Below are 10,445 nucleotides of genomic sequence, written 5' to 3' on the forward strand. Positions count from 1 at the left end.
CATTATCCCATTTACTCTCTGTAAAGCACCAGTTCCATTGGCAGCAAAACAGCCCCACAGCATAATTCTACCACCCCCATGCTTGATGGTAGGCATGGTTTTCTTGGGGTTAAAGGCCTCACCTTTTCTCCTCCAAACATATTGCTGGGCATTGTGGCCAAAAAGCTCGATTTTTTTTTCGTCTGACCACAGAACTTTCCTCCAGAAGGTCTTATCTTTGTCCATGTGATCAGCAGCAAACTTCAGTCGAGCCGTAAGGTGCCGCTTTTGGAACAAGGGCTTCCTTCTTGCACGGCAGCCTCTCAGCCCATGGAGATGCAAAACACGTTTGACTGTGGACAATGACACCTGTGTTCCAGCAGCTTCTAATTCTTGGCAGATATGCTTTTTTGTGGTTCTCGGTTGACTCTTCACCCTCCTGACCAATTTTCTCTCAGCAGCAGGTGATAGCTTGCGTTTTCTTCCTGATCAGTGACAAAACAGTGCCATGCACTTTATACTTACAAACAATTGTTTGCACTGTTGCTCTTGGGACCTGCAGCTGCTTTGAAATGGCCCCAAGTGACTTTCCTGACTTGTTCAAGTCAATAATTCGCTTTTTCAGATCCATGCTGAGCTCCTTTGACTTTCCATTGAATCATTTGTGGGCGTTTGTATCCAATGAGCCCTATTTAACTGGCCTCAGAGAAGTCACCAGCTGTAGTCACTCATAATCACTCACAAGAAGTTAAGAGGCCATGCTATGAAGCTCATTTCACTGACACAACTTTCTAAGTCACCAAAATTGCTAATTCATGTTGCTGTATGTAAACTTTTGACCAGAACTGTATGTGTTTCCTGTTAATGCCTGTTCAAAGTATTGACTGCTGTGTGTATGATTTATTGATAAAAATGCATACCACAGTCTCCCAGAGCACATGGTGTCACCTGCATATAGCTTGTTTTGTTTGACCCAAAAGTCCAAATCTTAAAGGCAAGTGTCTGATTATCAAAAGAGTGACAGATGAATTAACTGTTTTAGGTTTAGGTCAGATTACCATACTGTAAATATAATATCATGACAGGAAAAAAATAGCCTCCTGGTTTTGATTATAGTAAATACCATATAAAAATGTTTCCATATAGGCTGCAATACCGAACATATTGCGTCAAACATTGTGTACCGATGACATACAAGGTACTTCACAAAGTGTGAGGTGAAAAGCACTATGCTAATCAGAAACTACATTTCACACTGGACTTTATGCTGCATAGGACAAATCAAGCAACTTCTGTTGCCTTTTGCTGTTAAGTTGTAAAAGAACATTTCCATTAGCAACCAACAGATTATACATTATTTTCAGTAACATCATAATCTCCATTTTTGCATTAGTTATTTAAATGTGAAGTCCTCCAACTTGTCCTGTTCCTCCCCTTTTACCAACATGACATTAATGTAGCATTAATTACTACAGTGTCTGAGATTGTCAGTGCTCGATTTGTTTGTCTAGACCGATGAGGGGAAAATAAGTCGCACGCAGTGTTGTCTGCAAGTATTTGGACAGTGACACATTTTCAACTATAGTACGTTTGAAAGAAAAACAATGACTAAAAGGGTAAAGTGGAGAGTCCTATTTGTAGTCAGATTTTGATAAGGGTTCCTTAAATATGTTGGTTTTTCTAAGAGGTACAATGATATTATTGTTATGCAGACAGAGGAACACTGTTATTTAGCCTAACCTCTCATATTAAAAGGGTGGACAAAATATAAGAAACACCTTTCACTATAATACTATGCAATTCAACATGAAAAACTGCAGCCTCCAAAATGATTATAAAGTTGAATCAGAACATTGTAAAATGAGTTAAATAAGAATAAACATCATTAAAGTCTTGCTTTATTGTCAATTCTGCCACATGCACATACAGAGAATCAGAATTCCGTTACTCTCAGACCCTTGGTGCAGACAGATAAACTCTAAATGCTAATAGTGCAATGTAAAAATTAAGGGCATGCAAAAATAAACTTAGATAAGATCAAGTAAAAAAAATAAACAAGTACAAACAGCATAAGGCTAAAAAATGTTAGGGGGAAGTATTTTTTCATGCTTGAGTCTTAGAGTTGTTGTACTTGAAAATCGTGCTTGTCATCGCCTGCACAGAAATTCATAATGCTGGGTTTAGTCTGTGGCAATTTGCTTTGTGCATTGTGGCAGAATCAAAGCAAACCCAGCCTACACAAGCACATGTCTGCACACTTCCATGCATGCAAGTAATATTTAGACACCAATAACAACAGCACACATCACCTCCTACAGAGAAGGCTCCAAGATCTCAGCAGTAAAAGAAGAGACTCAAGAGTTTTATCCCAAATCTGTGGATACAAGCAAAGAAACATGATAGTTACAGATTAAGTGATTTACTTGAGTAGGCACTGCTTTTATGGAATGAAACTAAAAATGAAAAAAATGTTAATTGTACAAACTACTGTATCTTCTGGTTGTTGGGACCAAATAAGTGTGAAATGTCGACTTAAATGAAAATAAACCAGAGCACTAAGTATATTCATCAGGCTGATGTTAAACACACATCTTCTCCATTACTGTTCACCAGGTGATCAATCAGGCCAGTGGAAGAGTCTCCCACCACACCGTTCACACACAGCCGGTCGGCAGGCGCTTCGACAGAGTGGACGACTTCTTCATTCCCGCCTCCAGCCTCATCATTAACCACATCAGGTACATCGAGTATGACCCAAGAAGACTCCTGATGCAAATTGATTTGCAAATCAAATTCACCCCATTGGCATTTTATTAACTTTTCTCCTCAGCAGTCAGTGATGATTCAGATGGGCCTTTTGTGTGACAATGAGTATGTGCTTGTCAGCTAACAGAGGTTTGGGAGAATAGTCCTAAAAATGAACCCTTCTTCCTCGAACCGTGCTGAATTATTAGTGTAAACCTAAAGCCACAAAGCCAGTTAAAAACATTCTGAGCATAACAGAAACATTTTCTTGGTAACTAAATACTCTTATGTTTCTACACAGTCATATGCTGTGCTATTAGGAATAACCAGCTAACTTCCCACAAGAGGCACAGCTGCTGTTCAGTAAATCCAAAACAACAGAACTTGAAGATGTTTTGACATTTTTGCTTGAAAAATGACTTCAACAGTTTGTTAATTTTAGGTACACCTGTACAATCTTTTGCAATTCTCATTTTTAGTCCATTCTATTTTCTGCAGTGGATTGTACAGATGTACCTAATAAAGTAAATGTACTTTATTTATCAGATAACATTGCAATGATGGTTTCATTAAAATGGTTTCCCATGTAGTCTGGGCCATCAGTAGCTGCTGAGAAACCTGAGCTTGTGTTGAGTTTTCACCAGCTCTGACACTAAAACAAGGGTCGGCAGTGTAATTATGTCATTAGGCATCCAGAATGGTACAGCAGGAAGTAAATGCTGATGACCACCATTTGGACTGAGCAGCGATAACCCGCCTCTGCCTCATTTTAAATGCTGTGTAGGTTGTGATTCTTCACACACACATTCAACATGAGCTTTAAAAGTCCAAATCAGCTATAACGTTTAAAGCTGTTTCCATTTTATTTTGACAACAAAACAAGTCACGATCTCTGTCTCTGACGTCCTCAGAGGCTGGTTGTCCTCAAAAAACACCTGGACTAGGATTACCTATTTTTAACATGTTTTCATCAAGCAAAAATACCATTTCTTCTTCATTAAGACACAATGATAGTAACCAGAGAGGCACAGCTGGCACCTCACGTTCTCTCTTAACATTTCAGTTCATCAACAACCAAGCCCAGAAATACTGAACGCAGTGTGTACCGATACGCTGCTGTGGTTTTCACACGTCATGAGCAGCTGTCACACTCAAGCTTAATGTGGACAGAGCAAAGCCAGCCCCAGACGCTTGGCTAATGTCATAGAGAGGCCAAGAACAAGCAGGAGGTCTGGGGGATTTCAGGAAGTTAACAGTCTCCTAGAGAGGAGGAGTAAACAGGCCAGTGTGTGTGCAGTAGGTGAGGTGGGGGGCTTGCTGGCATAGCTGTAATTAGATCCACTGAGATCTGCAGGAAAGACTGCAGGAAATTGTGGCCGCACCCTTTTTTTTTTTTTTTTTTTTTTTTTCAATGCTGCTTTTAAAAAGTGCCATCTTGACCTACTAGCTGCTCATAATTTCTGATGTTTAGTGTTAGGAAAATGACCTAACTGCAGCGGTAACTATGTTGATTACATGGCTAAAACAATTACCACCACACATTATTGAGTCACTAGTTCCACAGAATGGTCTGTTAAAATGCAAAAGTAGCTGGTATGAGTGCTTCTCTCTATGCAAAGACTAAGATGAAAATGCCTTTTCATGATATAACTGAAATTCACCAGACTGCTAATAGCAACTGATATCTGCAGTATGGATAAAGTGTGTGTGTGTTTATGGCAGACATTAGGAAAGCTTAAATTACTGTAACTGATGCCTTGTGGCTGTAATCTTGTATCCATGCAGCTATTTCTCTGTTGGCAGGAACGCAACATTGATTAGTCGATTTAGAACATGAGGAGGGTGTGAACAGCAGACATACATTCAGCAACTTCCGGGGATTGTTTAATGACCGGGGATTCCCTCAGCAGCAACTATAAAGCGGGCATGAACTTCTGGGGGCTGTCATTCATTAAAACCATTGACTTCCAGTCAGGCAACTCTGCATGTCAGCACAAAAAAACAGTTATTTCTCATTTTTGCCCACATCTACAGTACCCTGCAGCTCAGGCTATGTGCACCTATTTTTCACAAATTTCTAATCATTGCATAGACTGCCTTTTGGCAAAACAAGCCAAGCGAGATGTTGATTCTATGTTTTTGCACTGGGAGATGGGTGAACAAGAATTGCTGTGTTACAGATATATTTTACTCTGCAGCATTCATTGTTCTGCTCTCTGTGAATTCTGCCCTCAGGAACTTTAACTGAACTGCAGAGCAAACATTATTTTGGGGTTAAGTGTTCAGACAGTAATTTTTAAACTGAAAATATTGACATAAAGATAAGTTGGTAAAATGGAAAGTAGCTTCACTTGAAAATAACTCTTTTGTGTAGAACCAGGGAGAATCCTTAATGCATTAATCATTGGTACAAACGACAAACAGCAGCTGTCAGTTTGGCTGAGAGCAATCTGGGTCTGCCAGTGCAGCAATCCAGCTGTGTTCACATCAGAGCGAGGCCTAACAATGTCTGATTAACTTATCACATGGGGAAAAAAATCTTTTCATTGTTTCATTGTAGGATAGACCATTGACCTTTGCTTCCAAGCACAGACTTGTCACAGCAGCAACAATATTGAATACAATCCATAGCAAAACAAAGAGTTGTAATATTGGTCTATGAATCAGCACCTGATCAGCTGTGTTGCCCAGTGGGTGAGAAAAACACAAAGTTTCTCCTGTTTAAACACAGCTGGGACATAGTAGCATCAAGAACCGGGGAAGGTAGTGCTTCCTCTGAATTTCATCTAAAACATTTAGCTTTACTTGCCCCACACAGACCATCTCTAGTGAAAATAACTGCACTCTGATCAGTGTAATTTTAGTCAGTCCTGTAAGGCACTTTCAGACCAAACAGTTGTAGGAAGTAAGAATGCAGAACCAGAGACCATAAAGGCCGTTTTATTTTGAAGTAATGTAAGCTGGCTGATGGTGGTTATAGTGAAAATTTTCACGTTTCTCTTTGATCCATCAAGATATATCTGAAATTTCTGCATCACATAGGCAGCTTGGCGTTCAGTGTCGGTCCATTTGTGAGGTTTTTTTTTCACGTCAAAAAGTATTGCTTATACTACTAAAATTAACTTTTAAAAGTGGTTGTGGCCAGTGCTGCACTGACTTAAGTTAGTGTTTGACGAATCAAGATAAATGTGGTTCCTATTGTAGTAGAAAAGTACCTACTCTCACTGAGGCAGTGCTGTAAGAACTATTATACTGTAGTTCTGACACAGAAAGAAGGGGGGAAACACCTTGAACAGTCCTAAGAGTTATGGAAAAGTTCCTCTGGTCTGAAAGTACCAACAAATGACAATATCGTGACCCCCCCACCCCCATCCCCATTTGTATCAGTTGCATTGTTGAATCTAAAGCTGTAAAATAAGGACGACTGTTCAAGACTTAATTCAAGTTTTAACGACCCACAAAAACCATATTTTTCCAATCACGCAGACGTTGAGGTTCTACTAACAATTTGTTCTCTCCAATTATTGCTTTGTGCACAAGTTAATTTAACAACTTTAAAGGTTTAAGTGATGTCAAACATTATACTGATGATTCAAGGCAATGAAATCTGCACTGTTGGAACATTAACACTCATATGTCAACCTAGTGTAGCAGTATGAACTGAGACCAAATTGTTAACAGCTGTCTCACTGTTCTACATTCATAGCATGTAGCCTATTTGTTATTACAGTGCAAATTAAACTCTGTTCGTGCCATAAACATCTCAAATTTATGCTATTGTGCCATGAAACATCATAGTACTCAAGCTCACCACATCTTATAACGGGTCTATTGACAACAGCTATGTTGGGAATCTGATCAGATTCTTCAGTTTCTGATTCAAAAGTTCTGTTATGCCAATAATCCATGCAATGCTACAATTGCTAAAAACAAGCTAACAAAAAGAAAAACAAAGGACAACATATCTGACCCAATTCAGGATTTAAATCCAGCTTAGCTCACTGTCTGCCCTGCATTGCACGTATGTTATGTTCTGTTAATTATCCCTGACACCAGCTAGGCTTCTTTGAGGAACAAAAACAAAAAACAACAACAACAAAAAAAACATTCCATAAAAACATTTTCTAAATCCAGTGGGCAGAACAATCTCTGGATTAATTCTTTCACAGAGATGACTCTATGGCTTTCAAATAGCTATTTTCTGTTCATAGGTACAGACAGTTGTGCTCAGATGGAATAAAAGATGATGACTGATGGCAAGATTGAAGTGCTGTCACCATTGATCAGCTAATATTCACATTTAATTGAGGCCTGTCAGTTCCTTGCTTATTCCCCTTCAACCCTTAACAGCTGTTAAAATGAAACGTGCCATTAAAAGATCCTTTGAATATTTGTAATGAGCAGCATTTTGCCTATGCCTACATATAAAACTGGAAAGTGTAGATGATGCTATGCTGCCATTATGAAGAATTTGTCAGCAGCCAGAATTTTGGTGTTAAATGATTAATTACACCATTTAATTTTTTTCTCCTGAACCTTTTTTGCTAATTGTCAGTGCAATAATGTCATTGATTCCCCAGTACAGCTCATCTTGCATTTCTTATCATGTTTATGTCAGTTTGTGAATTGTGTCACTTTAGTTTAAGATGTTGCATTTCCTGTTTGAAAATGGATGCAGTGGCAACAAAAGGAATCACAATATTAACAGCAGATTCCTTACTCAAAATTGATTTTCAGACACAAGGCATGATTAAATCACCATTTTAAATACTCTTCTGTCGTAATCATCCAAAAACCTGGTGCTGACAGCCCAAAACCTCATAGGTGTGAACTCTACATGTTTATAATTGTGGATGTCTGGTTCAGCCTACTCTTGTCTTTCACAAATATTTAGTTGTTCTGTCTAAGATCATGAATTCCTAAAACACAAGACTGCGGCAACACTACCATCAGCTTGGTAACGTGTATGTAAAGCAGATACAATGTTTACCAAGCTCACAATCTTAGTTTTGTATATTAGTTTACTAGAATTTGATAACACAGACTAATGCCAAAACTGCTGGCAATGAGATTTACAAATGTACGAAATGAACCAAAGTAATGGACAATGTGACAATGTAACTGGATGATGATGCTAATTGAACATTTTTACAGCTCATTCTGACATTAATGTATATTTCAAAACTGACATTTCAGAACAAATCACAACTGTCAACCAATAACAAATCACAAAAATCATTAGGATACATCGTCTGGACATCACTGTCTCCTGATGCCATTAAAATGTATCCGATGATATGCTGTTTCTATCACAACCCAGCATCAGTTAAGAGTACAGCTAGCCACAAAACATCATAGTACTCCATTAATGTTTAAAGCAAAGATCATAGATAAGATGATGAGACTCATCACAGAGCAGCTAAAACTGCAGGACAGCCGACCAAAAGTTATGCTATACCAGTAATACATCCAATCGAACAATTGCTCAAAAAGCAATCACTGGCCATCATGATATACTGTACCATATTTCATGATAATCCATCATTTAGTTCACTAAAAACCACACCTTCCTGCTGACTGTCTGTACACCTGATGGTGCTGGGTTGAGATACATCAAAGTGGCGGACTATCACACATTGCCACTAAGACCATTAGCTGTGCTGCATCATCACTGAAAAGATCAGAATTTGGGGTTCACAGAAAAACAAATGTGATTTGGACTTAATCTTATTCTTTGTTTTTCTCCTTAAAATCTTCCACAGATTCGGGATCATCCTTCATCGAAATGAACCTGTCCTCCACAAAATTGACCTGGAGACGACATCGTATGTGAAAAACATCAGTTTACGAGAATATAATTGCATTCCCAAGTCTGTAGCCTACACCCATCTTGGTGGGTACTACTTTGTCAACTGCAAACCTGACTCCACTGGCGCCACACAGCCCCAACTCATCTTGGACAGCGTGACAGATAGTGTCATAGGACCAAACCGTGATGTCACCGGCACACCCTACATGTCTCCAGATGGTCATTACTTAGTCACAATTGATGACAGTGATGGTCTGATGAGAATCCAGACTATATCAGAGCGGGGAGAGATCCAGGAACCCTTTGACATCCACACCAACCTTCATCTGTCTGATTTGGCCTTTCAGCGTTCCTTCACAGAGGTCCACCAGTACAACATGTTCGGCAGCTCTGGCCGCCAAACTGACGCTCTGTTTGTGGAACTGAGCACTGGCAAAGTCAAGATGATCAAGAGCTTGAAGGAGGCCACAAAGTCATTTGATTGGCCATGGAGCAGTAAGAACAGGGTGATGGTGGGCAGCGGGCTGTTCGGACAGTACCTAATGACCCCATCCAGGGAGTCCCTCTTCATCCTGGACGGACGGCTCAGCAAGCTCAACTGTGAGATCACTGATGTCCTCAAAGGCAACGTGGTGGTGTGGGTTGGTGAGTCTTAGGTCGTAACGTCAAGCCCCAATGAGCTTTGTTTCACTCAAAAGTACTGTTGCACTGAATTCTGTTGCAGATTCTTTCATTTTGTGGGAGTGCGATAGTGAAAGTCACAGATTCAGAAACCAAATTGATCATTTGTAAATCCACTGGATGAAGAACTGATATCCAAAAAAAGAAAAAAAAAAAGAAAAATAGGATAATTGATGGGGTAATTGTCTGATGGTGTCTTAAAGCCAAGTTAAAATAATTTTTCCACTGGGTGGTTTAACTTTAAGTAAACATAAAGTTGCTTGCTGGTAACATTTTTAAGGAAAATTGGTATGAATCAGTAAATATGTGCTACTTTGCATTCTTATTCTCAATCTGTTGTATTCAGCATGTTGGAATGCTGTAGATAATCTGAACAAAACTAACGTTTCATTGAATTGGCTGAAAATGATATATAAACAGTGTATATGTCTGGATTAATTAAGTCTTGTGATTTAAGTTTACCCATCCCTAACTTTTTCCCGTGCCTTCAAGGAAAATTCCCTTTCATCAGAGGAATTAGCGTAATTATTCCCAGTGTGACTGCAGACTACACCTTGTCTTTTGACCCTTCATTTGTGGTGAGCAAATCTACTTCTCTTGTCTATACAGCTAACTCAGTCTAATTAAAATGGGCCCTTGGTGTGATCCCATCTTGTTTGAAGTGGAGACTGAGAGACTGAGTGGTTTATTATGGTTGTGCGCTCTTTAACCTTTGATCCGTACGTATAACCAGCTCTAGAAGGTTTTGAATGATACTTTATTTTCCTTTTTAGTCGAAAGCAGAAAAATCAGTCACTGATGATATTAAATTGTACCAGCTTTATATACTACACCTTGTGAAACTTCAGTCAAAAGTTCCTTAGGAATGAGTCAATAGAGCATTTGTGTGTAAAGAAAATTCATAACTTCAGTATCCCTGGACCAAAAAGAAAAGAAAAAAAAACACAAAAAAGAAAAGCATCATAGAGTATAATAGAATGAACTGTGAAAAACATGCATTGTCTGTTCTGTTTGACAGCATGTTTCAAGTGGGTGTTGTGAAGTAATGATGAGCTAGCACACCAGGAGTGGGGTAGTTGTGTTTGTATTGTGTAGAGGGTCTTTGAGGATAAGCTTTGAATACATGAAGCAGCTCCTTCTGAATGCTCCTGCAGTAGATTCGTAGCTGGCTCAATGAAACCGTTTCCTAGCTGGACACATTTCTATGCATTTTCACCCCGGCACTCTTTCG

At 39.1% G+C, this 10,445-nt stretch overlaps 1 protein-coding gene across 4 annotated transcripts in view; it reads left to right on the top strand.

Annotated features, from left to right (window-relative positions):
- Positions 1-10,445, top strand: part of fstl5 (follistatin-like 5) — a 123,058-nt gene that overhangs the window by 112,217 nt on the left and 396 nt on the right. For all 4 annotated transcript variants that reach the window (XM_026330348.1, XM_026330350.1, XM_026330349.1 and 1 more), the window contains 2 exons: positions 2,593-2,717; positions 8,487-10,445. The exon at positions 8,487-10,445 is cut by the window's right edge and continues 396 nt beyond it. In XM_026330348.1, coding sequence (XP_026186133.1) covers positions 2,593-2,717; positions 8,487-9,189 — 828 coding nt within the window. In that variant the 3' untranslated portion in view covers positions 9,190-10,445. The remainder of the gene's footprint in view (positions 1-2,592; positions 2,718-8,486) is intronic.

This window comes from Mastacembelus armatus, chromosome 10 (assembly GCF_900324485.2).
Source record: "Mastacembelus armatus chromosome 10, fMasArm1.2, whole genome shotgun sequence".
In the NCBI taxonomy this organism is placed as follows: domain Eukaryota; kingdom Metazoa; phylum Chordata; class Actinopteri; order Synbranchiformes; family Mastacembelidae; genus Mastacembelus; species Mastacembelus armatus.